At 54.4% G+C, this 27892-nt stretch overlaps 1 protein-coding gene across 6 annotated transcripts in view; it reads right to left on the bottom strand.

Moving 5' to 3' along the window:
* TBC1D22A (TBC1 domain family member 22A) overlaps nt 1-27892 on the bottom strand; it is a 358344-nt gene that overhangs the window by 237055 nt on the left and 93397 nt on the right. For all 6 annotated transcript variants that reach the window (XR_016216438.1, XR_016216436.1, XR_016216437.1 and 3 more), the window contains 2 exons: nt 10309-10379; nt 714-842 (listed from right to left, as the gene is read on the bottom strand). Coding sequence is in view for 3 of the 6 variants with exons in the window: in XM_051839990.3 (XP_051695950.1) it covers nt 714-842; nt 10309-10379 (200 nt within the window). In the remaining 3 variants the exon portion in view is untranslated. The remainder of the gene's footprint in view (nt 1-713; nt 843-10308; nt 10380-27892) is intronic.

Raw genomic sequence — 27892 nt, 5'->3', positions numbered from 1 at the left:
AGGCAAACAATCAATCTGGCAGGCCTCGGGGAAGGCGGAAGCTGACTTCAGATGGATGAGACAACACCAATTAACAACTATCATTTTGAACTTTCCCATATTACACAAAGAATGAGAATTATAAAGTCCTCAAAGAGCTTTCTAACAGCGAATTCTGGATGCATTGTGAATTGCAAATCAATTTTAAGTATTTTTCCCATTATGCACATCATCTGTCAACTGACTGCTCAAGAAACCATAATTACACCCGTTTTGTCTTAAACTAAATAGAAAAATGATGAATTGCCCACACCTTCTGCCGTGGACTGGCTTGTGCCCCACCCCACTAAAGTAAGCTGATTCACACAGCTTCGTCTACCTACAGCTCAGCCCTGACTGCACCACGGAACCCAGGGCCCAGCCCCAGCCTGCACAACAGTCCTTCACCCTCCCAAAACGCCCACCATCATCCTGGGACAAACCGCCAGGCACAGCTGAAGGGATCTCAGGTGTCTACTGTGTAACAACCAAAAACCCCTTCACACCTTCGCAGAAGGAGCGAGACAAGCAAGGTATCACAACTGGAGGAAACCTGCAATTCTTTGTTTTCAAATTTATTCATGAGAAAATAAAAATCAATGAACCAATCAAGGACATGCTAGATAAAGGAGCTCTTCCTACAAAGATCTCCCATAAAAGCACTGCAGTGGCCGTGAGGAAGAACAGGAGCCCACCTGTCTGTAGGTGTCCTGGTGGACTTCATCGTTCCTGGAGTCATAGTAGTGTTCAATGAAAGCAAAATACTCTTCCTGCTTTCTCTGCAGAGTGGCTGGTCTTCGGTCTGCATTGGCAGGAAGGTAACCCTGGAGGAGAACAAACAGAAAACACACAGGTTACGGCTAAGTCAGTCTCCACGAACACGGAACGGAGAGCTCCCATCTGAAACGGGCCCGGCGCTCTGAAAGCCGGCGTGGCAGGACACAGGGAAGGGACGCAGGGAAGGCGGCTGGAACCTCAGGCCAGGCCTTGGTCCATGACACGAGCAACCCCTGACCTCTTCTTCTGTTGGGCTGCTCTCGCTCATCGCGGTTTGAGAAACAGTGCCTCACTGTCACTCCCGCATAATACCCCCAGGGGAGAAACCCACTCCACTAGGAACAAGCACTTGAGTTGTTTCTAGCTTCTGTTTTAAACATTCCTGTACCTATTCTTGAGGTCTATGACAAGCACCTCTGTGAAGAATACCTGGGTGTGCAGGTATCAGGCATGTGTATCTTTGAAAGGTTCTGCTGAGGGGTTTTCAGCAGTGAGAATCCCACTGTTCTGCACCTCTGCCAACCCTTGGTACTGCGCTGCTTCCTCTCGCTAGCGGCTGACGGGTCTGCAGTGGTATCAGTTAGAACGCAGCTCGGACTTGCATTTCCCAGGGGGCTGACTGAGGGCGCTACGTGCCTGCACCCATGCTGCATACGCACGGGGTGGGGGGGGCCTCTCCAGCGGTACCCCCCTCCCGACTGACTCCCAGGCACCTGTTCCACAGCCCGCCCTTGGAAGTCACCCCTTCCTCCTGCCTGCGCGTCCCTCTGCACCCTGATGGTGATGTCTTCTGATGAAGAGAAGCTCCGAACCTTAATGCAGTCCAATTTATTAATCCCTTACAATTAGTCCAATTTATTAATCCCTTACAGTTAGTCCTTTCCCGAAAGATTTCCTTGGGCTGACACTGCACAGTCAGAGGAGCCGGGTGTCCACGCCCCACATCAAAGCACCTGGTCTGAGTCCCAGTCCTAGCTGCTGACTGCAGTGGCTGGCCTCGTGCCACCACTCGGGAGACCTGGACTGCGATCCCAGCTTCAGACTTTGGCCCCCACCCAGCCCTGCACACTGTGAGCATCTGGGAGTGAGCCAGTGGGTGGGAGCACTCTCACATTTGGACTCTCGCTCATGCACACGTGGTCTCAAATAAATAAATAACAATGGCAAAATCATGACCATACTACCGTTGTCTTAACTATTGTCCTACAACAGCTAAAGGGCTGGCACTGCAGCCCACCACCCATCTTTTTAGTCAATGCTGCTGGAACCCAGGCCGGCCTATTTGTCTTCAGACTGCAAATGGCTGGTTTTGCATCACGGCGACAGCAGACTGGCTGCAAAAAGAGCATAAGACCCGCAGGCTGAAATATTCACTGCCCAGACCTTCCAAGGGCAGTCGGCCAGCGCTGGCTCTAGCGCTGTAACCCTGAAGGCTGCGTGGCCTGCCAGCATATGCATTTCTATGTCACCTCTCCCCTGCTTCTGCCCAGCTCATTCCCAGCTGTGCAGGCTCCTAGCGTGTAAAACTCCCACACGTGACCTGTTAGTGGGAGGGATCCCGGACTTCTTCAGGGTTCTTGCACTATTCCCAACAAACCCTGCCAGGAGGGGCAGCAACCAACACCCCGCAGCCTCGTCACACCAGGTGCCCAAGGTCCTCCACCCTCCCCAACAGAGCTGAGGCACGTGGTGAAGACTTCGCCCTGAGACGCTCTCAGGCAACCTAAGGTGGAGAGGGGCACGCCCCCACAGTGTCCACCCAGGTCAGCACTGAGTCCTGACTGCTCAGGGAGGGTGGGCTATTGCTGCCTCCTGGCCTCTGTTTTCCAAGGACCACGTGCTGCACACAGCCACAGTGCTGAAACGGTAACAGCCCTACGCCTGCAGAGTGGACCACGCACTCACTGCCCAGCCGAGCCCACAGTCCTCTTTGTCCACAAGCAACAGGGACGTGCTGATGGACGGCCCAACACCCAGGCCTTTCTGCCAGCCGGTGGAGACCCATGTGGGTTCATCAGACCTGTCTCATCTCACTGCTGTTTCAAGTCTACGTTGTTTCCTGGGAAATCACAATTACCTAGGATGACTTCTTCTTCTTTGTCATGAAACTGTCACCGAAGGGGAGGGACAGCTCCTCACAGGACAGTGTGCTACCCTGTCCTCTGGCCATCACCCCTCCGACACCCAGCAGCCTCAGCCCCCGGCCCTGCTCCTGAGAGCCCAGGCCTCACACGCTCACAGGCACCACGGACCTCGCTCACGGAAAGTTCAGGGAGCAAACTCACACCCTGGAGTCACTGTAGACGCCTGCACCACAGATTCCCTCAGTGAACTCTGCCCACAGCTCCAGGGCACTGCAAGCCCAGGGGACTGGGCCCAGGGAACCCCTCCTTCCATCTCCCCACCCTGGACAGTCCCCTCCTCAAAGCGCTATGGTCACAGAGACGAGCGTTCCCACTGCCACCAAGGAACTCCAGGGATTCTAGTGCCGCTCTGTGCAAACCACCTGGCCCTTCTGGCACCATCCAACTCAAACTCCGAAACGGCAAGAGAGAGAGGGATCTCTAATCCGGGAGCTGCACCCTGAGAGCTCTGACGCAGTGTTCTTGTTAGGCAGGAAGTCAGTTATGAGCTTATGTGTGTGTGACATAAAGGCCTAAAGAGAAGACGTCTATGTCCAGCACATGCATCTGCTGACAATGTTCCGGGGGCAGCCCGGTATTCGCATCCTGCCCTGCCCCCTCCTACCTGATAACCTGCCAGGTGGGGGTCCCGCCCCTCCTGCCTGACAAATCTGCCACAATCTCCCATATGCAGCCCAGTAGCTGCATTTCAAACACCCTGCTCTGATCCCCATTCTCTAGGGGGTTCTGCTCACCCTTCCTCTGAACCCAGGATGGCGCCAGCTAGGCTTCCTCCTGTCTGATACCTTCAAGGGAAAACTCAGATAGGAGCTTCTTACTATTTACATCCATAAACTCCTTTGTTTCAGGAGGAGATGTGTGAAGAAAAAGACCCATCCCCTTAAAAAACCCCGGCCTCAACCGGACTGTGCACTCAGCCCTCTGCCTCTCTGCTGAGCCGCCCGCCTGGCCTGCCCAGGTGTACTCTCTTTCCACTCAACCATGTAGCCCCACTCCCCCCCACCAAGTCCGAGCGACTGGGCACTCCCTCAGGCTCTGTCTGGAGAGGTGCCCATCCGTCCTTACGGATGTCCCTTCCCTAATAAACCTTGCTATTTTACCTCCCACTACTCTCTGTCTCATGCCTGAATTCTTTCTTGCGCGAAGACAAGAACCCTGCGATTCTCCGGTAACATTCCGAGGGAGGCTTGTCCAGGGAGTGCAGTGCTGAGAAAGGCAGGGCTGTGCAGCCCCCAGCAGGCCCAAGGAATACGCCCACGCCCATCAGCAGAGCCCTTCCCTGTGAGCCTCGGGCACCGTACAGCTGCGAAAGCTCACTCGCAGACGCTGGCCACATCACTAGCGCACCCCTCAGGTACCTGCTTCCCACCCTCCCTGAAGTCCTTGCTCTGCCTGACCCGACCACCCACACAGCACACACCCCGCCTTGTACACTGCCCCAGGTGTCTGTGAAGACGTCCTCAGAGGCTCTGTCTCTGCCTCCTCCTACCTGCTCCTTTCTTTTGTTCACAGGTATCCCCCAGGGCTTAGAAAACTCTCTGTACCTCTGTACCCACAGGACAGCCCCGCCCTGGGGGTCAAGGGAAGAAGCTGTCCTAGCTAAGTAGTGACAAACAAGCATGAGTTAGCAACCTTTGCGGGGCTTTGTTCTGATAGTCCACAGGGCAGCAATCCAGACTGGCCCTGGGCAGGGCCTCAGGGCCTGGCAGATGGCGGCACACAGCTGTGTCCAGCAGCCGGGAGGGAAAGGCCTATGTGCCAGCCCAGTGGCCTGGTCTGTAATGCCAGGTGCTGGGAGCAGCAAGGAGAGGTGTGGGCAGCCTGGCACCACCACACGTGATGCCAGAGAACCCTCGGGGGGTGTGAAGGAGCAGCTCTAAGACACACTTCCTATCACCCAAACTTTAACTCATCTTACTGAAACACAAATTCTAAAAAGCAAGTATGTCATAATCGGAACACAGGCAATAAAAACCCCCACACCTACTCCTGACAGTCCCATTCCTAAAGGAAAACACACACACACGCAAGTTGAGGCCTTTCGATAATTAAGCAAGACTGGAAATTATGCAAATGAAATATATTCAAGTATGCAATGAATTTTAAATGACACAGCTACAGAAAACTTAATTGCTGTATTAGCATGCTATAAAAACACTAATCATAAATGTAAAACAATGCATGCATATACTTCTATCTAAATTGTCCCAGTGACACAAAGTCCCTCCCACTGTGTTCATATGCAAAGCCACCTCCATAGACTAAGAGCTGAGATGACACTGGGATCTCGCTTATCCTTCTCAACCACTGTGCTCACTAGCGTAAATGTTCAATGTTTAATTAGTTTTTGTTCCACGTTCCTGAAATAATTATTAAAAATGGAGCTGAAGATATGATTCTCTACAGCACTAATTTTTAAAAAGTTACAGCCCAGTTTGCATGGACTTCAGAAGCGAAAGCCTGACCGGACGGGGTCCGATGGCAGGTGCTAGACCACGGCAGGAGTTCTTCACTAGCGCTCCCACTCATCAGTTAAAAATGAGTGCCCTCAGCCGGCGCCGCGGCTCACTAGGCTAATCTTTCGCCTTGCGGCGCCGGCACACCGGGTTCTAGTCCAGGTTGGGGCGCCGGATTCTGTCCCGGTTGCCCCTCTTCCAGGCCAGCCCTCTGCTGTGGCCAGGGAGTGCAGTGGAGGATGGCCCAGGTGCTTGGGCCCTGCACCCCATGGGAGACCAGGAAAAGCACCTGGATCCTGGCTCCTGCCATCGGATCAGCGCGGCGCGCCGGCCGCGGCGGCCATTGGAGGGTGAACCAACGGCAAAGGAAGACCTTTCTCTCTGTCTCTCTCTCTCACTGTCCACTCTGCCTGTCAAAAAAAAAAAATTTAAAAAAAAAAAAAAAAAAAAAGAGTGCCCTCAACAGATGTCAGCACTGCGTCCAGGACAAACCACAGGCACTGGGAGAGTCAGCAGTCTGCCAGGCCTTGCAGCAAGTCCACAGTTCAAACTGGACAGGCGATGAATTCTTTGATTCTCTGTGCAAGTCTTCACCCTGTGGCCTTGAAAGGACTGACGGGCCAGAACAAACCGCTGCCACCCACCCACTCGCTGGGCCCTGGCCTGGGTCTCCTGGCCAGGCACTCTCCCTGGGCCCCCCCCCCCCCCGGCCTGTGCTGCCTGCGCCGGCAGGGCCACATGGCCTTTGGTGACCTGCTTCCCAGCCACCCCATGCAGCCCCGTCCCACTCCAGCAGTGCTCTCCAAGCCTGGGCACAGGAACTCCCTGGGAACCCAGCTGTCAAGGTTTCCTGGGCCCCCCGGGTGATACTTAGGACACTCCAATAGAGGAGCACAGAGGAGGGCAGTCAGAACCTGCCACATCCCTACTGCCCCAGCCCTTGCCCACCCGTGGGCAGACGCTCCGCTGACCTCGTGGCTCACAGATGCCCATGAGATCCGACAGTAGGATCTACACAAGCTCTCAGCAGAGGCATGGGAAGCCTGGCTGATCCCTGGAATTCAGGGAATGACTGAGAAGCAGCCTTGACAAAGGAGACCCCTTCTCTGCACCCCACAGCCCTGAGCTCCTTGCTGGGTTCCCCCCACCATTTTCCAAAATATCCTTGCGACACAGCACTTGCAGAGGGCCTGGCCATGGGCAGACCCATGAGAAGCACTTGCTGGGTCACAGGAGAGCGACTGGCATGGCTTACGCAGCTCCCGGTCTGGATTCCAGGAATCTCGGGCAGGCGGCTGTGCTGGGAGAGCCCACACACAAGAGGTTCCTTAGCCAGCTTTTAAGTCGGCAACTCAAGGACAAAAGGGGCCACAACCCTTCTGCCTACTCCCATGCTGGCTGCTGTCCCTCAGCTCAGCGGGTCCGTCCATGTCCCAGGGCCCCAGAGCCACCTGCAGCATGATGTGCACGCGTCTGTCCTGCTGGGCTGGCGTCCCTGCTCCGGCCTGACCAAGGCACAGGGAGCCTCATTCCCTGCCTGAGTCCCTGCCCCTCCCCCCCAGTCTCACTTCCTCCCTGCCCTTCCCAGGATTTTCCTGTCCCCACCCAGTCCCTTCCCAGCAGCCACTGGGGACCAGCACAGCTCCTCTGCCATGAGACACTGGTGCAGGGCTACCGGGTAAGCGAGTTACCTGTTCACGGCCCTGCAGGGCTACCGGGTGAGCAAGTTACCTGTTCACGGCCTGCAGGGCTACCGGGTAAGCGAGTTACCTGCTCACGGCCTGCAGGGCTACCGGGTAAGCGAGTTACCTGCTCACGGCCTGCAGGGCTATCAGGTAAGCGAGTTCGTGTCCACGGCCCTGTAGAGCGCACACGCAGCTCTCCCAGGAATCACCAGTGTGTGTGTGATCTGACATGCAGTACTCACTCAGTAAAGGGACAGATGCTCAGGAGGGAGACCCTGAGGCGAGAGGCCCACCTCCCCATTAAGACCCTGGGCCTGGGGCGGCGCTGTGGCACAGTAAGTTAATCCTCCACCTGCGGAGGGCACCGGTTCTAGCCCCGGCTGCTCCTCTTCCCATGCAGCTCTCTGCTATGGCCTGGGAAAGCAGTAGAGGGTGGCCCAAGTCCTTGGGCCCCTGCACCGGTGTGGGAGACCTGGGAGAAGCTCCTGGCTCCTGGCTTCGGATCGGCACGGCTCCGGCCGTTACGGCCATTTGGGGAGTGAACCAGTGGATGGAAGACCTCCCTCTCTCTCTCACTCACTGTCTGTAACTCTAATTCTCAAATAAATAAATAAATAATCTTAAAAAAAAAAAAAAAAAAAAAGACGCTGGGTCTGTCCCAGGGGACGGCAGAGAATGGTGGGCATGCTCCCCCCCGTCAGGGAAACGGAGGTGTGGGACTTCCATCTCCCTACTACGCCCAAACACAGCGCCCAAAACAGAACGTGCTCAATAAATATCGACTGAACAAATGGATGGACCAAGCAGCCACCTCCCAGGGCTCCACTCTTCCAGAAACACAGCCTCGCGGCTGCCTGCACCAACCCTCCCAGACGAAGCCGGGCAATGTGTGGAGAGGGCGACCCGTGCATGACCTCGTCCTGCCCCCACGACCTCTGGCTCCCCATCGCCTCCTGCCGCCCCAGCCCCACTGATCCTAGGAGAACGCTTCCCCCTGCCCCGGGATGTCAGGTGAGCACGGTCCCTGCCCCAGTGGCCCTGCCTGCTGTCCTCCTGAGTTCGTGCCCCTTGAGCTTGTCTCTCCTTTGCGTGGCCCCTTGTGGGAGGACATGCTTTCCCAGTGTCCCAGAAGAGGGCCAAGAACGGCCACTTTCATCTCTGTCCCCGTGTCCGCACGTCCTCCCTCCACACCCACCACAGCCCCAGGCACAAAGCTTCCTCTCCTACGAGTCTGACCCTCAGCACCCAAGCTGCCTCCGAGACCACCAGCCCCCTTCCTTGGCTCACACTCGCCTCCTCAACATCCCGCAAGCACAGACGCCCTGCCCCCGTCCTTCTGCAAGTCGCAGCCCTGGCCTCCTCCCAGTGGGCCAGCATCTGACTTCTCCCTCTCCCAAGCAGAGGCCCCTGCTTGAACTGACGCTGAAATGAACAGATGACCTCAGCAGGCCCGCACCTTCTCACCGGCACTGCCGGCATCAGGGGTCCAGACCCGCTTCAGTCCACTCCTGAGACCATAACAGAATACCCGGGAGTGGGCCATCAGGAAAGAGGCTCCTGGGCTCAGGTTCAGAGGCCGGAAATCCGGGTCAGGCAGCCCCACCTGCTGGGCTTCCGGCTACATCACAGCACAGCATGGACGAGAGCCTCGCTGTCTCGCTGTCTGGGGCGGGCTCACTCTAACACAATGCACCCTCTCCACAGGAACAGCCTCGTCCCTTCCACCGGGACGCACCTTTTCACGGGTTCTCTCTCCCTCAGCACTGCCACCCCAGGGAGCACACCGCCAGCTCAGGAAGTCTAGGAGCACGCTGGCAAGAGTCTCCCCATGCCCACTGGCTCTCCCGTCACGGCACCCCTGCTGCTCCTCGTCCAAGGAAGCCCAGGGTGCGGATTTCTGCATCTGTCATTGTGCAGCACACACTGGGGCAACATACCACCACCTGCAGGCTGAAAACTAACAGCAAAGAACAGCAACAAAGTAACTCACACGAGCCACCACCCAGACACAGGCGCCCCTACGGATGAAACCACCATAAAGGATCCTCAGGGTGGGTTCACAGAAAATTCTGACAAATCAATCAGAAAAGCCCAGGCCCCCTGTTAGACAATGTCTGGAAAACTGGACAGACATGCGCTTAAAACAAGAAACACAGAGCAAGAATATAAGCAACCACAGCAGGTCTAATTCTAATTGCAAGAGAATATTTAATCAATAAATATTCACTGTTCAGAGCTGCATCTGCATTTAGGATTACGAGGTAGTAAGCTGCAAATTTATTAGGCTCATTAGCAAGAGAGAGTTTTTTAAATACTGAAAGTCAGACCCAATTTAGAATAAACACTTAGAGTTCCCTATTGACTTAGCTCCAAAAAACAGTAAAAAGGGGAAAGAGAAGAAGGCAGCTTGAAAACCACTCTGGGAATCTACCAGAGAGCCAGGCTCACGCCCAGCACTGACCCAGGCTAGGACAACCACCACCACCTACAGCAACTTTCCCCAAGAGCTTCCAGAAAGAATAGCGACCAGGGCTCCCCCTCCCTCTCAGAACTGATGATGCAGGGCTAACGTCGCTACTGACACTTTAAAGACACATCAGTCACACCTCCGCGCCTACTTTCTACACAGTGGAAATATATCCCCTGCTTCTACTCTTCTGTGCAAAAACCTTTCTCTATCATGGGCTGGAACACATTACAAGGATTTGTTTGTTTGTTTTTAATAATACAGTCAGGGGTGGGAGCTGTGGCACAGAAGTTTAGGTCACCACTTAGGACACCACGTCCCACATCGAAGCGCCAGCTCCAGCACTAGCCCACTGCTCGGATTCCAATCCAGGTCCCTGCTCATGCACCTGGGAGGCGGCAGGTGATGGCTCATAGGCCTGGGTTCCGGCCACCTACATGGGAGACCCAGGTGGAGGTTCCTGGCTTCTGCCTTCAGCCTGGTCCAGCCCTGTTTGTTATGGGCACTGGGGGACTTTCTCTTTGTAGTTTTGTCTTTCATGTACATGAATACAAAGAAATAAATACTAAGAGAAAAAGAATACAACTGTCATAAATTATTGCTTATCCACATTTTCTGCCAGCTGTGTCAAACCAAGCTTGAAATTAAACCAAGAAATCAGAAATGTCATCTTGGATAAGGGTCTGTGTCACAAAGCAAGGACAACATTTGGACTGTGGGAGGTGGCCCCACTGTGGGACACAGAGGGTGCAGAGACTTACGGAGAGAAGCTTCCAGGTAACTGGGCGGACTGGCTTCGGGATTCCGGACCAGCTCAACTTCCGTAATTCCTCTGTTGACAGAAAAGAGGGGGGAGGACACACAGGGTTCACAACAGGCCAGCGAACTCCACAGTGCTGAGACAGTGCCCCGTGTTACCACGCAGTGCACCCACAACCAAACCGGAAGAAACCCAAATGCCAACAAACTCAGGGGAAGGCTGTTCTCAACACAGGAGGCAGGCAGCCAGGCGGCACCTGCTGACGCCGAGGGCCTGCAGAGGACACGTGTGCTCATGTGAGGCATCCTCCCCTCCTCAGCCGGCAGCGGGGCCCAGAGGACACCAACCCCAGGCCCTGCACCTCCTCCACCCAGCACATCCCCAACTGTATCGCCTTCATCCGCCTTCCTTCTTCCCCACGCCTCTCTCTGCCCTTCTTTCCTCCCCTCCTCCCTGTCTCACACTCAACATTCGCTGTTTAAAAGTACCGTCATGAAGTGGTGTTCTCAGGACTGGATTTGAAAGGAGCTGTTTCATGGAGCTAAGTTTGTCTCTGCACATCCTTAACTAAAGAAGCAGCCATATTGAACACAGCAAGGACAATGCGTGCTTCCAGGCAGACCAATGCAAGTCCATGACGCGTCCACAGACACTCACACCTGGCAAGAGTCACAGGATGGGGGAGGGAGAGGCACAGGGGGCCTGCAGGGAAGCCAGGGCCACACACGGGCCAGGGGAGGTAATGGGCCTGATGCTCTCTGAGCTGTATCTCCTGGGCCGTCTGTGCACGCCCGTCTCTGCCCACAAGGGCATCAACGCTTGCCTGCCCCCACTGAAGTGTGAGTCATCGCTCCTTTGCTCTACATCAGAGCATGCACCATGAGGCTCCTCTCCTAACAGCTCGGGGCTAATGATTAATACCAGGAATAAAAGAAATGATTAAAGAGGAGACTTCAGTAATATAATCAACAAAATACAAAGTCCTGACATCTAATCTTTCTCCAATTACTAAAGTCTAAGCAAAGGAAGTACAGAGTAATTGGACAGTGTGCCAGCAATAACCTGTAGTGTACAGCAATCCCCAGCTCCCCAAGGATGTTATGAAGAGCAGAAACCTAATATCTCAACACCAATAACGCACTGTTTACCACTCATTGCCCACTGCCTCTCCCCCTGCTCAAGTCTGGCTCTCAGATTATGGTTTATGAGGAAATCTGAGAGAAACTCGGCTGCTCGACTTCTGTGAAGCTGTCCCCTCACCAGAAGAAACACAAAAATCCAAACACCTTGAAGACACAGCGTGAGACAAGTTCACAGCCTGCTGAAACTTCAGGGCTCAGAGAGAGCTGTCATGTGTACTATTTGATCCTCAAAACAGCTGAGGTTAATGCAGGCTGGGACCACCACTGCTGAAGCGGAAACCACCTCAGAGATTACGTGAGCTGCCCGGATGGCGCAGGGACTGCGTCACTTACAACACCAGGAGCCCTCCACCATCTTCACTCCCATTCTGAAACTGACTTTGTAGCACAGCTTCACTCACGATACAGACAAAAGGAACCGAAACAGCACCTCGGCAGGTGAAGACACAGCAGCATACTGAAGACAAGGAAGCGGACTGAAGACACCAGGAGCGGAAGGACGGTGTCAGGAGACCCGGCCGCTCTGCGGCTGTGCAGAGCTAGGCCGACCCGGAAAAGCCACACGGCCATCTTTGGCTGACACCTGGGCTGCTCTTCAGCCACGCCCATTCCCCTACACCTTTCTAGGGAATAGGGAATAGGGAGTCAACAGGGCAGTAGGGGTGGGGGTGGGGAACAACCCCCACCGCACTCTCACGGTGGGTGACCCCTCACCAGGACTGGTGTCAACACAGGGCCGGGACCCCGGCTGAGCCACAGGCCCTGAGGGCCGCTGAGAAGACCCCTAGCTCTTTCTGCCTCTGAAAACAGTCAGGTCGGATGCGAAGCTGCGGACTGTAGCAACCACCCAGCACCCAAGTAGCCGGAGCAGGACGCCCAGCAGGAGGGGGCAGAGCCCAGAGCCGGCCCAGGAAGGAAAAGATGGCACAGACAGGACAGGAACATGCCACCCATGAAGGACACACGTGAATACAGGGGAACACAAGGCGAGGGGCGGGAAATGAGTCCATGGGTGACACCAGCCCCAGGCCTAGGAGCCCCTCCCATCGCAAGGACACAGGCCCCAGAGTGCGCAGAGGACAAGGCCATGACACGGCACTGGGAACACCTCCTTAGGAAGGCCAGGGAGGTGTTCCCGAGGAAGTGACAACTGAGGTGAGACGTGAGACGAGGGAAGCCAGGAGACGCATGCTGCAGCCCTGGAATAGCACATGCGAAGCCCCAGCCGCGTGGTCACAAGGCGTCCAGTTAGTAACTGATGGTGACGGTGAGAGAGCCGCAATGAGCAAAGAAAACACAGGAGCTAAAAGCAAGAGGACTCGCAGCAGGCACTGTGATGTCAAAAATTCCCACAAAGAGTGGCACAAAGGATGTGCATTACAGAGAGAACATGCAGCAGAGCTGCAGGAATTAACAGGCGGGGTTCTGCGAGAGTGAGTGATACAAAACCAAGCCCACGAGCATGTGCGCCTTTGGCTGTGATAAACACAGCACTCCCTTCGGGAGACTGGGCGACAACCCAGTCCACACAATACTCACACAGAATCTAATTTCTGAAAAGGAAATGAGAGATCTTACCAGACAAGTTCCAGATGATTACAGATCTAAAGGGTGGGGGTAACTATGTGTAAAGACGGAAAACACAGAAGGAAATATAAAATAGTGCGTTACATTCAGCTGGGGAAAGGGCCTCCCTGAGCAAGACACGAAGCTCAGAGACCATAAATGAAAAGATTAACAGATTAGTTGTAGAAAAGTCTGGAAATGACTCCACAGTGAAAGGCCCTATGATGCTGAAAAACCAAATGACAGACTTGAAAAGCACAAGCAGCGTCAAGTATAAAACCATTAACATCACTGATAAATAAAGAACAAACACAAAAAGACGTGGGGGGCAGACACTGGGGTGCAGCAGGTTCACTGGCCACTCGGGACACGGGCATCCACTGCAGGTTCCAGCCCTGGCCAGTCCACTTCTCACTGTTTCACACCTGAACAGGCAGCAGATGATGGCCCAAGTACTTGAGTCCCTGCCCCCAACAAGCGAAGCCAGGCGGCACTCATGGCTCCTTTCAGCCTGGCCAAGACCCAGCTGTTCTGGCTATTTGGGGAGCGAACCAGCAGACAGAACTTCAATCAATCAAATCTCTCTCTCTCTCTCTCTCTCTCTCTCTCTCTCTCTCTCTCTCTCCCCCTCCCTCCCCCCATTTTAAACAAATAACTCTTAAAGAAAATTCAATAATTCGTGGAAAAATGGAAAATTCTTAGAAAAGGAATAGGAAATGACCAATAAACATATGGGAAGACACGAAACCTCACCAAAGAACTACAAATTAAAACAAGGAAATTTGTCAAAATTTAGCTGGATAAAATTTTGAATGAATGATAATGCCTAACACTGATGAGATCTGGAACACAAAGACACTGGCCCACGTTTGGCAAACGTATGTCATAGTATCACTGCTCTTAAAGCACAGAACCTTGGTGGCCAGCACTGTGGGACAGTGGGTAAAGCCGCCGTATGCAGGGCCAGCATCCCATGTGGGCACCTGTTCAGGCCCCGGCTGCTCCACTTCTGATCCAGCTCCCTGCTAACGCACCTGGGAAAGCAGCGGAAGATGCTCAAGTCCTTGGGTCCAGGCACCCCTGTGGAAGACCCGGAAGAAGCTCCTGACTCCTGCCTGGCCCAGCCCCAGCCACTGCTGCTATCTGGGGGAGTGAACGAGTGGATGGAATATATCTCTCTCTCTGTCTCAGCCTCTCTCTCTCTGCCTTTCAAATAAAAAATAAATAAATTTAAAAAAAGAAAGAGCTTAAGAGGACTAATAAATCAATACATAAAGCACAGGACTTGCAGCAGCAGCTTCACTTCCGGGTATTTGAAGAGCGCAAGGACTACGCAAGGACTACGCACCAGGACGTGCATCTGAGCAACGCCACACTAACAGAAAACAAGAGGCAGCCACAACACCTGTTAGTAAGGCGACCCTCTCACGTCCACACCCTGGAAGGCAACAGCACACAGAAAACTGTGGGCATCTCTCTGTGCACACACGGACGACACAGTGTGTGTGTAGACGCTCGTCCGAGGAGGGCGGAGCCTTCCCTTCCTCGGCACACCACCACAAGGCAGCCAGGTCTGCCGCTGCACACCAAGTTCACACTCATCAACCTGACAAGTGCAGGCTCCCTTGGCTCTTCTGTAGAGCCTGCGGGGCCGTGTCATGGGGGAGTGTGGGGCCCTTGAGGGCCGGGGCCCAGGCTCCGCTTCCCACCTGCTCTGAGACAGAGCCTGGCCCTGCGGGAAGGGCTGCACAGGGAACACTCGATTCCTTCTGTGTCCTTTCAGAGACGGGGGGCGGGGGCGGGGGGGGGGGGTATTTTTAATGGAAGTATAATTTATACACAATACAAGTATAATTTAAATTCAACGCCAGTACTCATGTATTCCCCAAACGAGCTGTCAGGCACACCCGCGCCCCTTTTCTAGGAAGGCTCAGCGTTGACCGCCCCCTCCGATGTCCGTCACCGCCGGCTGGCCTTGCCTGCTCTTGCCGATCACATAAACAGTGTGCAGGGACCCACCCCTGTGAGTGCTCCTTTAGCTCAAGACGTGGCAGCCAGGCGTGCTGCAGGTCCCAGCAGCGCCCTCTGCAAGGAAGAGCACTCTGTGCCAGGAACAGACCACAGTCTGCTCGGCATCCCCGCGCAGAGACACCTGGTCTGTCACGGGCTCACGCTGAAAGCTGCCGCAGCCTTCCTGCTGTCTGGTCTGCGGGTGTGCGGGAGTCTTTCCTCCTCGGTGAGACTGAAGGAGGCACCTGTTGGGCCACAGGCCAGAGCCCCGTTCCCCAGCAGGAGAAACCGTCACGGTCCTGCAAGCAGCCGCACCGTGCCACACTCCTCCTCCGCGATGTGTGCGCCTTCTGCAGGCTCCACCCCTGCTGGAAATCCAGAACTGTCCGTCTGTGACTGTAGCCATTCCGGCAAGTGCTACATGCGTGTCACCGTGATTTCAGTCAGCAATTGTGACGAGGCATGATGCGAGTGCTGACTAGATTTTCAAGTGCCTGTCGGCATTCGCTATCTTTTGTGAGGTATGCGCTGAAATGTTTTAATAGCTTTGCGATGATCCGTGGGCCTTTTCTTCTAGCTGTAAGCACATTCTCCCACTGCACTGTATGAGTTTCCTTTTTTACTGAATGACAGGTGTCCTGCTCTCAGTGTATCGCCTCTGTGATAACGGCCCTGGATCATGTAAATACTTCTCCTTTGCCAGCCGACGCGGTCTTGGCCTCTTCGGTAGAAGTGCTGGGGGACAGGAATGCAGAAAGGGTCTCCTCCCTCCAGGTCCACAGGTAGCTTGTCCGCTAGGTTCCAGCGGGTGCTGTCTCTGTAGCACTCCGTTCCCACAGCTCTGGACTTGCCCGACTTGCCATTTTCTGGTGACGTCCCCGCTCGTGGACGTGCACCCCACGCCTGAGCAGAGCAGGGTTCAACCAGGGACTTGGTGGGGCCTCTGCAGACATCGGGGGCTCTGCGTACACGTCTGACTTCCCAGCACCCTGCTCCACGCGCCTCAGCAAGGCTGCCGGGTTCACGCAGGTTCCCCTCCATTCGCAAGCTGACCCTGTAGCGGTCACCTCGGTCGTCTCCTCTCAGGGTCACAGTTCTGCACTGCTCCTCGCCCAACGCCTCCAAACGGTGTTCTACAGCTTGGTCCGGCTTTATAGCTGCTTACATTGGGACACAATCCCTTTGGCAGTTAATCTTTCACTGGTTGAAGCAAAAATCAATTTGCTAACACACTACTAAAGAGCAAGGGCAATTCAAAAGGTCCAGGGAGGGGATAAAATTAAAAGGTTATTCTGATGCAAAATAAATTTGAAATTGTATATGGGATACTGGTTTCTGGTTTCCTGTTCTTACAGTGTCTCTGTAAAGCTTTGGTATCAGAATCACGCTACCTGGAAAACAACCAGCTGAGCTGCGTTTGCCCCTCTCCTTTCTGGAGGCTCCGGGGCCGCGCCATTTCTTCTTGAAGGGTCCAGGAGGTCACCGACAGAGCTCCTCGGCTCTCGAGCTTCCGCTGTGCACAGGTCTTGGCACACACTGGACGTTTACGTTAATGCAGGAATGTTAATGCTTCTGCTGCTGCTTCTGCCCGTTTTATTAACTTGCATCTTTCACGGAGCATGCCCGCTGCATGTTCTTCAACTCCTAGAGCTCACTGGCACAAAGCTGTTTCGTCTCCTTATCATGCGTAACCACGCTTTTACAATCTGCAGTGACAGCCTCTCCTTCGCTTCTGGTATTGGTGACTCGCGCTTTTTATTTACTCTTTTTCTGTTGATCAGTCTAAAGGTTTTGCAGGGGTCTTTTCAAGAAAAGGCTAATTGTAGGAGCAGGTGTTCACCCCAGCGGCTGAGAGGCGGGTTGGGATGCCCTGCCCACATCAGAGAGGCTGCATTAGACGCCGGCTTCTGGCTCCAACTCCGCGCATGCGGAATCTGGGAGGCAGTGGTGGTGTTTCGAGCAGCTAGGCTTCTGCCGCTCACACGTGAGACCTGCACTGGGCTTCCAGCTCCTGGCTTTGGCCCCAGCCCAGCTGCTGCAAGCGTCCTGGGAGTGAAGCAGCAAATGGGCTCTCTTGCACCCTCTGTCCCTCCTCTGCCTCTCTAATAAAATAATTCTTAGAAACAAATTCAAGGTTTGAATGATTCTTGTCGTTGACCCATTTCCCAGTTCATGACTGTCACCCTCCCTTCTTTTACTCGGCGTTAGGTCCTTTCCTGGTGCATTAAGGTAGAAGCTTTGCTCATGGATTGGAACCCCTTACTCATTTCCTAGTACAGGCATTTAAAGGTACAAATCTTCTTCCAAATATTCTCTTCACAGAGTTATATTAAACAAAGTTTGATACGCACGGCCATTATCATCCAGCTCAGAACACTTCCTATTGTTTCACGTGATTTCCTGGACCCACAGGTCATTCAGAAGTATGTCCCTATTTCTCCCAGTATTTGGGGTTTCCTGGTTATTTTACTGTTGGTGTTTTATACATTGAAGCATTGGATCAGAGGAACCCTTTCACACGCACTCGGACTGGTTTGGGCTCAAACTCTCTTCCTCTGGGCAGCAGTGCCCTATGTCCTCGGGAAGAACGCGCGTGTCCAGTCAGCAGATGCGGTGATCTGTACTCAGGGTGATCTGGTTGGTCGGCTGGGTGTGATCTGTACCTCAGGGAGAGCCAGGTGGTTGGCCGTGTCACTGAAATCTTCGTTTCTTTGCTGACTTTGTAATTCACCTGTTCTCTTTTATGTGGGGATGCGACTGCAATCTGTCTATGGCTGTAAATGTGCCAGTTTGCTGTTTCTATTGATCTTCACACACCACCTGTCCAGGCACACTCAGAACTCATCCATCCACGCCATGGACTGCTCCTTGTGTCACCAGGAAAAGTCCCTCTCCTCTCTAACAGAACCCTATCTCGAAGTCTACTTCTTCTGATAAAACCACAGGAGTCCTCAAAAAGTCTGCAGAAAAATGAAACTAAAAGATGAGTTTGAGAGCCGGCACTGTGATGCCCAGGTTAAGCTGCCCCCTGTATGCCAGCATCCCACCTGAGCAGCTGTGTGAGTCCGACTGCTCCACCTCTGGTCCAGCTCCCTGCTAATGGGCCTGGGAGAGCAGCAGCAGGTATCTGAGTGCTTGGGCCCTGCCACCCTTGTGGGAGACTCAGATGGAGTCTGGGCTCCTGGCGCTGGCCTGGTCCACCTTGGCTGCTGCCAAGTGAACCAGCAGAACTCAAGTCTCTTTCTTGGAGCCAGCGCCATGGCACAGTGGGTTAATCCTCCAGCTGAGGCGCCGGCACCCCATGTGGGTGCTGGTTCTAGTCCCGGCTGCTCCACTTGCGACACAGCTCTCTGCTATGGCCTGGGAAAGCAGTGGAGGATGGCCCAGGTCCTTGAGCCCCTGCACCCATATGTAAGACCAGGAAGAGGCGCATGGTTCCTGGCTTCAGATCGGTGCAGCTCGGGCCATTGCTGCCATTTGGGGAATGAACCAACGGAGGGAGGACCTTTCTCTCTGTCTCTCTCTCTGTCTATAACTCTAATTCTCAAGTAAAATCTTTAAAAATTAAAGTCTCTTTCTCTGTGTCTCTGCCTTTCAATAGATAAAAATGCATAAATAAAATTTTTCAAAAAAAGGTATTTTTGTATTTTGTATTTTGATAGAAAAAAATCCTGAAATCCATGCACAATTTTTTCCTAATGCACACTTTGCACAAACTCTTTGAAGACTCTTACATAAACCAATCAGCATGTGTGTGGCACGCATTCTCCACTTTTCTGTTTCAACCACCCAAGCCTTGGCTTTGCTACAGTTTCAACATTTCAGGCCTCTTCAAAATTTCAGGTGTTAGAAGTTTACTCCCCAGGGTAACACTGTTGGCAGGCGGGGGCCTTGCGGAGGTGTTAGGTCAGGAGACGCTGCCACACAACGGGAGGACGCGGCAGGAAGTCCCTCACCACGTCGCAGCTCCAGCCCTCGATAAACTCCGCCATCTGTGGTTTTCGGTCACAGCAGCACAAAACAGACAGAGACGCCTCTCCTTTCTGCTTCCTCTCTCTGCATTTCCTAGATCAGATGGTAAAACAACTAAGAAAAGCTGATATAAGCAGAAAATAAGTGAGAAACAACTACCATTTCTTCCCCCCACAACAAAGGAATCAAAAATTAAACACAGGATTCCAAAAAATAAAGCTTTGAAATAGTTTTATGAAAACAACACTAAGATCACAATTCCACGCTCACCTGCCCGGTGAAGGCTTTCGTCTCAGCAAGCTTGCCGAGTCAGCGACCCAAGGAACGGACAGGCAGCCGGGGGAGGGCAGCAAGCGCGCTTGGGTTGAGCGGGGCTGTGGGACAGCACCTTTCTCTCCCCTGAGCTCGAGCCACTCCACCGGAACACGACACAAACAGAAGCAGCTGCCTTGTGAAGTCACACGATTTCCACAAGGAACAGAGAGACGACACACAGAAGCATCTGTAAACAGTGACACGCACACGCGAGAGCGCGATTCTGAGGGGCTGACAGACACCATTATCCAGCACACTTTGAACCCAACCCTGCAGCAACTGGGATTCATTTGTTCTAATTGGATGTAAAATATCACATTCGAGATTCAACCAGAAATCTGTCACGATTCCGTGCACACAAAGAACTCATAATTAGAAGCACCTTTGTCTGAGGAGCCAAGAATAACAGAAAAATCAAACCATAATTTTTTTCATAATACTCATCTCTTTTTAACTGGTTTTAATTATGATTTTTTTCTTTCACGGCAATAAACTCCAAAAGGACACAGAACAAAAACAAGAAATGCTGCACAGAACGGCCCAGCTTCCACAATCTAGATTAAAGCTGTGTGCGACCAGCCAGGTACAGTCTGCAAAACAAGCATTTCTGTGTTGAAGAAAGAGGCAGAGACTCACAGATCAGCTCCACTACCCAGCATTCAGAGCCCGGCTGTTGTGTGCACTACCTGAGGGGCACAGCCCTGAAACCCTCCTCACACACATGGCTAACCACACGTTCTCTCCCCCACACCCACGCTGACCACACTCACGACTGTAACTGCACCCTGCACACACGCTGTCCACACTGCTCACACTGTGAGAGCTCCCTGCACACACTCTGTCCACACTGCTCACACTGTGAGAGCTCCCTGCACACACTCTGTCCACACTCACCACACTGTGAGAGCTCCCTGCACACACTCTGTCCACACTCACTCACCACACTGTGAGAGCTCCCTGCACACGCTCTGTCCACACTCACCACACTGTGAGAGCTCCCTGCACACGCTCTGTCCACACTCACTCACCACACTGTGAGAGCTCCCTGCACACGCTCTGTCCACACTCACCACACTGTGAGAGCTCCCTGCACACGCTCTGTCCACACTCACTCACCACACTGTGAGAGCTCCCTGCACACGCTCTGTCCACACTCACCACACTGTGAGAGCTCCCTGCACACGCTCTGTCCACACTGCTCACCACACTGTGAGAGCTCCCTGCACACGCTCTGTCCACACTCACTCACCACACTGTGAGAGCTCCCTGCACACGCTCTGTCCACACTCACCACACTGTGAGAGCTCCCTGCACACGCTCTGTCCACACTCACTCACCACACTGTGAGAGCTCCCTGCACACGCTCTGTCCACACTCACCACACTGTGAGAGCTCCCTGCACACGCTCTGTCCACACTCACTCACCACACTGTGAGAGCTCCCTGCACACGCTCTGTCCACACTCACCACACTGTGAGAGCTCCCTGCACACGCTCTGTCCACACTCACCACACTGTGAGAGCTCCCTGCACACGCTCTGTCCACACTCACTCACCACACTGTGAGAGCTCCCTGCACACGCTCTGTCCACACTCACCACACTGTGAGAGCTCCCTGCACACGCTCTGTCCACACTCACTCACCACACTGTGAGAGCTCCCTGCACACACTCTGTCCACACTGCTCACACTGTGAGAGCTCCCTGCACACACTCTGTCCACACTCACCACACTGTGAGAGCTCCCTGCACACACTCTGTCCACACTCACTCACCACACTGTGAGAGCTCCCTGCACATGCTCTGTCCACACTCACCACACTGTGAGAGCTCCCTGCACACGCTCTGTCCACACTCACTCACCACACTGTGAGAGCTCCCTGCACACGCTCTGTCCACACTCACCACACTGTGAGAGCTCCCTGCACACGCTCTGTCCACACTCACTCACCACACTGTGAGAGCTCCCTGCACACACTCTGTCCACACTCACCACACTGTGAGAGCTCCCTGCACACGCTCTGTCCACACTCACCACACTGTGAGAGCTCCCTGCACACGCTCTGTCCACACTCACCACACTGTGAGAGCTCCCTGCACACGCTCTGTCCACACTCACTCACCACACTGTGAGAGCTCCCTGCACACGCTCTGTCCACACTCACCACACTGTGAGAGCTCCCTGCACACGCTCTGTCCACACTCACTCACCACACTGTGAGAGCTCCCTGCACACACTCTGTCCACACTGCTCACACTGTGAGAGCTCCCTGCACACACTCTGTCCACACTCACCACACTGTGAGAGCTCCCTGCACACGCTCTGTCCACACTCACCACACTGTGAGAGCTCCCTGCACACACTCTGTCCACACTCACTCACCACACTGTGAGAGCTCCCTGCACACGCTCTGTCCACACTCACTCACCACACTGTGAGAGCTCCCTGCACACGCTCTGTCCACACTCACCACACTGTGAGAGCTCCCTGCACACGCTCTGTCCACACTCACTCACCACACTGTGAGAGCTCCCTGCACACGCTCTGTCCACACTCACCACACTGTGAGAGCTCCCTGCACACGCTCTGTCCACACTCACCACACTGTGAGAGCTCCCTGCACACGCTCTGTCCACACTCACCACACTGTGAGAGCTCCCTGCACACGCTCTGTCCACACTCACTCACCACACTGTGAGAGCTCCCTGCACACGCTCTGTCCACACTCACCACACTGTGAGAGCTCCCTGCACACGCTCTGTCCACACTCACCACACTGTGAGAGCTCCCTGCACACGCTCTGTCCACACTCACTCACCACACTGTGAGAGCTCCCTGCACACGCTCTGTCCACACTCACCACACTGTGAGAGCTCCCTGCACACGCTCTGTCCACACTCACCACACTGTGAGAGCTCCCTGCACACACTCTGTCCACACTCACCACACTGTGAGAGCTCCCTGCACACGCTCTGTCCACACTCACTCACCACACTGTGAGAGCTCCCTGCACACGCTCTGTCCACACTCACCACACTGTGAGAGCTCCCTGCACACACTCTGTCCACACTGCTCACACTGACACTTGCTAGCACAGACCAGCCTTTTGGAAAAGCTAGTCTTTCCATCCCTCAAAGGCCTCACGCTGGCCTCAGATGAGCAACGTTAACCTGTGCAATCCGCTCCGCACTGCTGAGAAAGAGCAGGAGACACAGCTGGGCACTGCAGGAGTGGCAGCCTCCTCAGTGCGTGGAGGACATCGTAACCGCTGCCATGGCCACACTAGAGTGGCATCTTGAGCCATGAGAAATGAATCCCAGCTCCACTCCCTCCCTGACCCTCAGCAAGAGGACAGCAAAGGAAAAATGTCCCCAACAAGGACAAGTCCCCTAAAGATGGCTGCAGAGAAAACTGTCAGACAGCAGAGCGGAGAGGGCAGAGAGAAGAGGTCTCCCTGCCAAGGGGGAGACTCTCCATGGTGGCAGAGAACCCCAGGAGGACCCCTCCCCGGTTTAGGGGACAGTGCTCCCCGCCATGCAGCAGGTGAGCGCCTGGGATGAGCGAGTTACACACAGAGGCTCACGCTGCCGTGAGGGAAGTGGGGAGGTGGATGCGCAGTGCATTCTCCAGGCTCACAGAAGAAGAACTGTCCCAAAACGATCGCGTCGACTCTGTGTCCAGGGCCCACGGGCCCTCAGTTGGAGGAAGCTATGCACACAGGAGCTCAGAGACGTGGGACAACAAATACTTCCTACATTCGGGGAGAAACTGGACCTGGGGGGCAGGCAGGGCCTGCACCGTGCAGAGGTGGCCATCTGGACTCATGCTCCCAGGTGCTGGGCAGCCAATGTGGACAGGGGAGAGCCAAGGGAGCAGAGCAAAGACGCTCGCGGTCTTGCGCCCCAGTGTGGTTTCTGTAAGGAGGAACACCTGTGTTCAGACAGGTGCTGCCATACTTGCTGAGAGACTCTTGGGGAGACAGCAAAGCTCAGTGACCCTTTCAGCCATGAGGCTCATGGCAGCCAGACCCAGCACAGCCAAAGGGTGGCACAGCCCCAGGCAACCGCTGGCCCATGCACTCCACATTCATCGTCCAAGGATGGGCCACATGTGGGCCAGGCACTGTCCTGGAACCACAATGGAAATGGATCCAGTCTGGGGCTGCCCACAACTCCTTCCATGGTACACCACTTCTCTCCATCAGGGTCCACAAAATGGTGCCTCTAGGAGTAGGTTCCTACCACCCCATCACCCTCAGGATTTCAGGATGGAGCGAGTAACTTTCTAGGTGAGCCTGCTGTTCTCAGTGAAAACAGTCAACTTCCTGATGCTACAGGTGGAGCAGGACTGTGCTTCCCAATCTCAGACCCACGTGTCAATCTAATGACTGACGGGAGAAGGCGGGGGCTCCATTTAATTTTGCTGGCTAGGAGGCAAAGAGACCTGAGCCGGGCGGGCTCCCTGGGCCTCACTCTGCCTCCCAGCTCCCCATGTGGCCCCTCCTCCATACCAGATGCCAGATCCTGACCTATGACCCTCCAAAATGTAAGCCAGAATAAGCCTTCTGCTTCACAGGACGCGCCACTCAGGTACTTTAGCTAAAGTAGTGAAACGCTGACCGATACACTAGCCATCAGTGCAAGAACGGGCTGCTGTTATTGTCACTGGAGCCCATCTCCTACCACCGTGTGTACCAGGAAGGCTGAGCAGCACTGCGTGCTCCCCACCTGGGCCAAGGCTCCTCCTCCACAGACACAGCCAGGAGCGGAACGGGATCGCGTGTCCCACTTGACAACCCTTGCAGAGGTGTTTCCGCAGGAACCTGGAGCCCACCCACGCTGCTGCCGGGCTGCTGCCGGGGCAGTAGCTGTGGGCACTCTTCCAGCTCCGAGAGCTGGCTCTTGCTGCGCATGAGATGAGATGAGAGACAGGGTTGTTCAATTACCTGGCAGCTTTTCCTCCCAACAGGTACGGGATTCTAAGCTTGAAGGCCCTAAACTGCCATAATTAACATAATAAAGTTTTCAAGATCACTTCTCTAGCCTTAACTTTCCCTTTCAGCTAAAGGTCTTTGTCCTTCAGGCAGTTTCTGGGTAATAAATGGGAAGAATGTGCATTTGGAGGCAGGGGAAGGGGCGTTTAGGTGGTGCCTGAGTGAAGGAGGCAGGGGGGCCCTGGCCTGGGAGGTGAGATGTCGCCATACTGACACAGAGAGGCACCGAGAGGCGCCTGAGCCACAGGGCAGCAGGGAAGCGCGGGCGCCCAGCCCGGGGCAGCCCTGACGGAGGAAAGCCTGGCCAGAGGGGTGCAGGCCCAGTGAGGCGCCCAGTGAGGAAAAGGCTCCTGCCCTGCGGCAGTAAGCCTGCGTGGTTGCCAACAGTTTTTGGAGCCCATTATGGGTGGGGCTGTAATTAAATCACAATTAGAACAGCAAGTTAAACACTAGAGGCATCTAGTCCTACCCTCCAGGTAGTGGCCCCAGAGAAACAGGGCCAAGGGGCGCCGGGCTCCGAGCTCACGGCTGGGAGAGCATCACTCCCCCCTCAGCTGGGACCTGTGCGAGGCACTGGGGCACCAGCACCACCTTGGCAAAAGACACCTCAGATGCCCCTCCCCCTTTTCTCGACCCGGGAAAGCCTTACTCCTACTAACACCACTTCCTCCCAGGAGCCTTCCAGCTCCTCCACGCTACCTTGGAGAGTGCCCACGGACTTCCCAGTCTCATGCTCTCTGCTATGGCATCAGCCATACTCAGGGCTCCTGGAGGGGGAGCCATGCTGCACTCAGTCCACAAACATGGTTATGGGCACCTAACACACGCCCAGTAGTACCCACAGAAAGAGAAGCAGACGCAGGCATTTGGCTGAACAGTCAGGAGGCCCCATGTGACACCCACACCCCACATCAGAGCACCTGAGTTTAAATCCCAGCTCTGCTTCTGATCCAGCTTCCTGCTAATGCACACCCTAGGAGGCAGCAGGTGACGCTCAAGAGGTTCAGGCTCCGCCACTCACATGAGAGACCTGGACTGAGCCCCTGGCTCCTGGCTCCTGGCTCTGGCCTGGCCCAGCCCCAGCTGCGGCAGGCATCTGAGGAATGAATCAATGAATGGAAGATCTCTATATCTCTAAGCCTTTCAAAAAGATAACAAATAAGTTAAAATAATGTTTTTGAAAAAGAGAGACCTGAGAGTTGTTCCTCTCCTCCAGGAGGCTGTGGCCACAGGGGAAAGGCAGGCCCCTGCCCACACTGCGGCACAATGTGTGGACTGGGGTGGTAGAGAGCCAGCAACTCTGGAAGCACGCCTGTGACACAGTGTCCAGGACACCTGCCCAGCAAGCAGGACTCCTCTCCCACAGGACACTGGAACAAACCTCCAGGGACTATTCACAGAAACCAGGCAGAACACAGCTCTGCGTGTGCTGAGGTCACAAACCCACTGGTGACCTCACACGTATCTGGGGCTATCTTATCATTTACTGCATGTTTTGCTTGATTTTGCTGGTTGTAACGATTACACGCATCACAACCATTTCTTGTTAATAGCTGACCTCAGTGAACATGCCCAGTGCACTGATAGTGAGGGACGTAAATCCTGTTTACATAAAAGCTGCTGTGTTAGCAACACCGGAAGGTGACTTCTGGCCCACTCCGAGGTGGGTATCCTGCCTCCCCTCAGCCCTTCCGCCGGGGAGCTCAAGAGCAGCCCTTCCGAGGAGCCCGTGGAGGTATGCCCTCTGTGGCCGCTGCCCAGTGCCCCTCTCCATCCAGCTCTCTCGCAGTCATGGTGAGGAGAAAGTACCTGGAAAACCCTACGTGCCTGCCCTCAGCACAGGCTGTGACACGCTGCGTGGGCCCAGCTCAGCTCTACCTCAGACACACACAGAACGCAGCAGGACAAAGGGGCACCGGTGCTACAGGCAACAGCACCTGCCCACCCAAAGCCGACCTCCCTGCTGTCTCCTCCTGCAGTCTGGCCCACGATGCAACCAACAAGAGGAAGAGGATGGTCCTGCCAAGAATCCTGGATAGCAAAAATTATTAATAACAAGCTAATCAGAAGCGGGCAAAGGGTTGCAGCAGGCATACCTGCAAAGACAAACAGACGCCAATAAGCAAGTCCACGACGCTCAGAATCAGGAGCCATCAAAGAAATCCCCCACCAGGAGATGTCCCTCACGGTGAGAAGGCTGGCATCCAACACAGTGGGAAGGCCGGAGCCCTCCTGCACTGAGGGAGCAGACTGCTGTAGCTGTGGCAGACTCGCCCGTCACACACACAGTGACCGCTTCAGCCAACAGTTCCACTCCTAGAGACGTGTGCACAAAACCTTGTACACCAACATTCACAGAAGTACCCACAGTGGCCGAAATGCAGAGACACTGCAAACACCCAGGCGCTGGCCACCGGGTAAACAAACGCAGCATCTCCCTACTATGGAATCTTATTCGGCCAATGAAGAACAACGCATGCATGCTGCAACACAGATGAGCCCTGGGAACATCCGCCAGGTCAATCAGCCAAGTCTCAGAGAGCACAGGTTGCAAGTTTGTTTTTCTGAAATGTCCAGACTAGAGAGATTCATGGACAGACAGTGGGGACGGGGCAGACTGCCATGGGGACGAGGGAACTGCTCCAACACTTCCTGCCTGATGGCCACTACTCTGCAAACACACTGGCAAGCACGGATCGAATGCTGTAACTGGTGCTATCTATCCCAACAACGACATTTAGAAAACAGTCCTGAGTAAGGAACTGTTGACGGATACTGATAACCCAACCACCTTCTCAAAAAGGCAGGTGTGGGAGAGGGGGCTGTGCACGGTGGGAGCTTGACGATGATGGCCCAGCTCTGAGGACGCGGCACAGTTCTGCACGGGGGAAGCAAAGATCGGAATCCAGAGGGTTCCTGAGACGGCGCAAAGTGGCCGAGCAACGGCCTTCTACGCAGACAGGCTGGATGCAAGCAGACTGCTGCTCTGTTTCGAGAGAGGGAGGTCTTCAGGAGGCCATGGTCAGGCTAAACCCACTCACACCCATGCCATGACCCAGTGGTGCCAATGGGGCCCTGAGCATTCCCAAGAACTCAGGAAACACCCCAGCCTTCATTATGTGGGAAACAGGGTCAAGGGCAATGCTGTTCCTAGATTTCCTGAGAAAGACCCCTCCAGCTCCCACCCAAGCTTCGGATCAGCCCAGCTCCAGCCGCTGCAGACATCTGGGAAGTGAGCCAGCAGACGGAAGACCTCTCTCTGTCTCTCTCTCTCTTTCTCTCTGCCTCTGCCTTTCTGTAACTCCGCCTTTTAAATAAATAAATAATGTTCACTTTCTCTGGGCCAGTAATTTCACTTCTGGAAATCTGAACCAAGGGAATTACCCAACATGCAAACAAACATTCATGCAGAAAGATGGCCATCACAGCATTATTTCTATATACAAAAATATACGGTCTCAGTGTTTAATACGGGACTGATTCAAGCTGTGCCCATTGTTGCCGTGGTAAATTCTCACAATCTGATGCTACCTCAGCTCACTCTCCTTCCACTGGTTCCCTGACCTCTGTGTGTGGCCTCCAGGTATG

This window comes from Oryctolagus cuniculus, chromosome 11, assembly GCF_051225735.1.
Source record: "Oryctolagus cuniculus isolate XC-2025 breed Fujian yellow rabbit chromosome 11, ASM5122573v1, whole genome shotgun sequence".
Lineage (NCBI taxonomy): Eukaryota > Metazoa > Chordata > Mammalia > Lagomorpha > Leporidae > Oryctolagus > Oryctolagus cuniculus.
The sequence above is the reverse complement of the archived record's forward strand: the minus strand, read 5'-3'. Positions and strand labels throughout refer to the sequence as shown.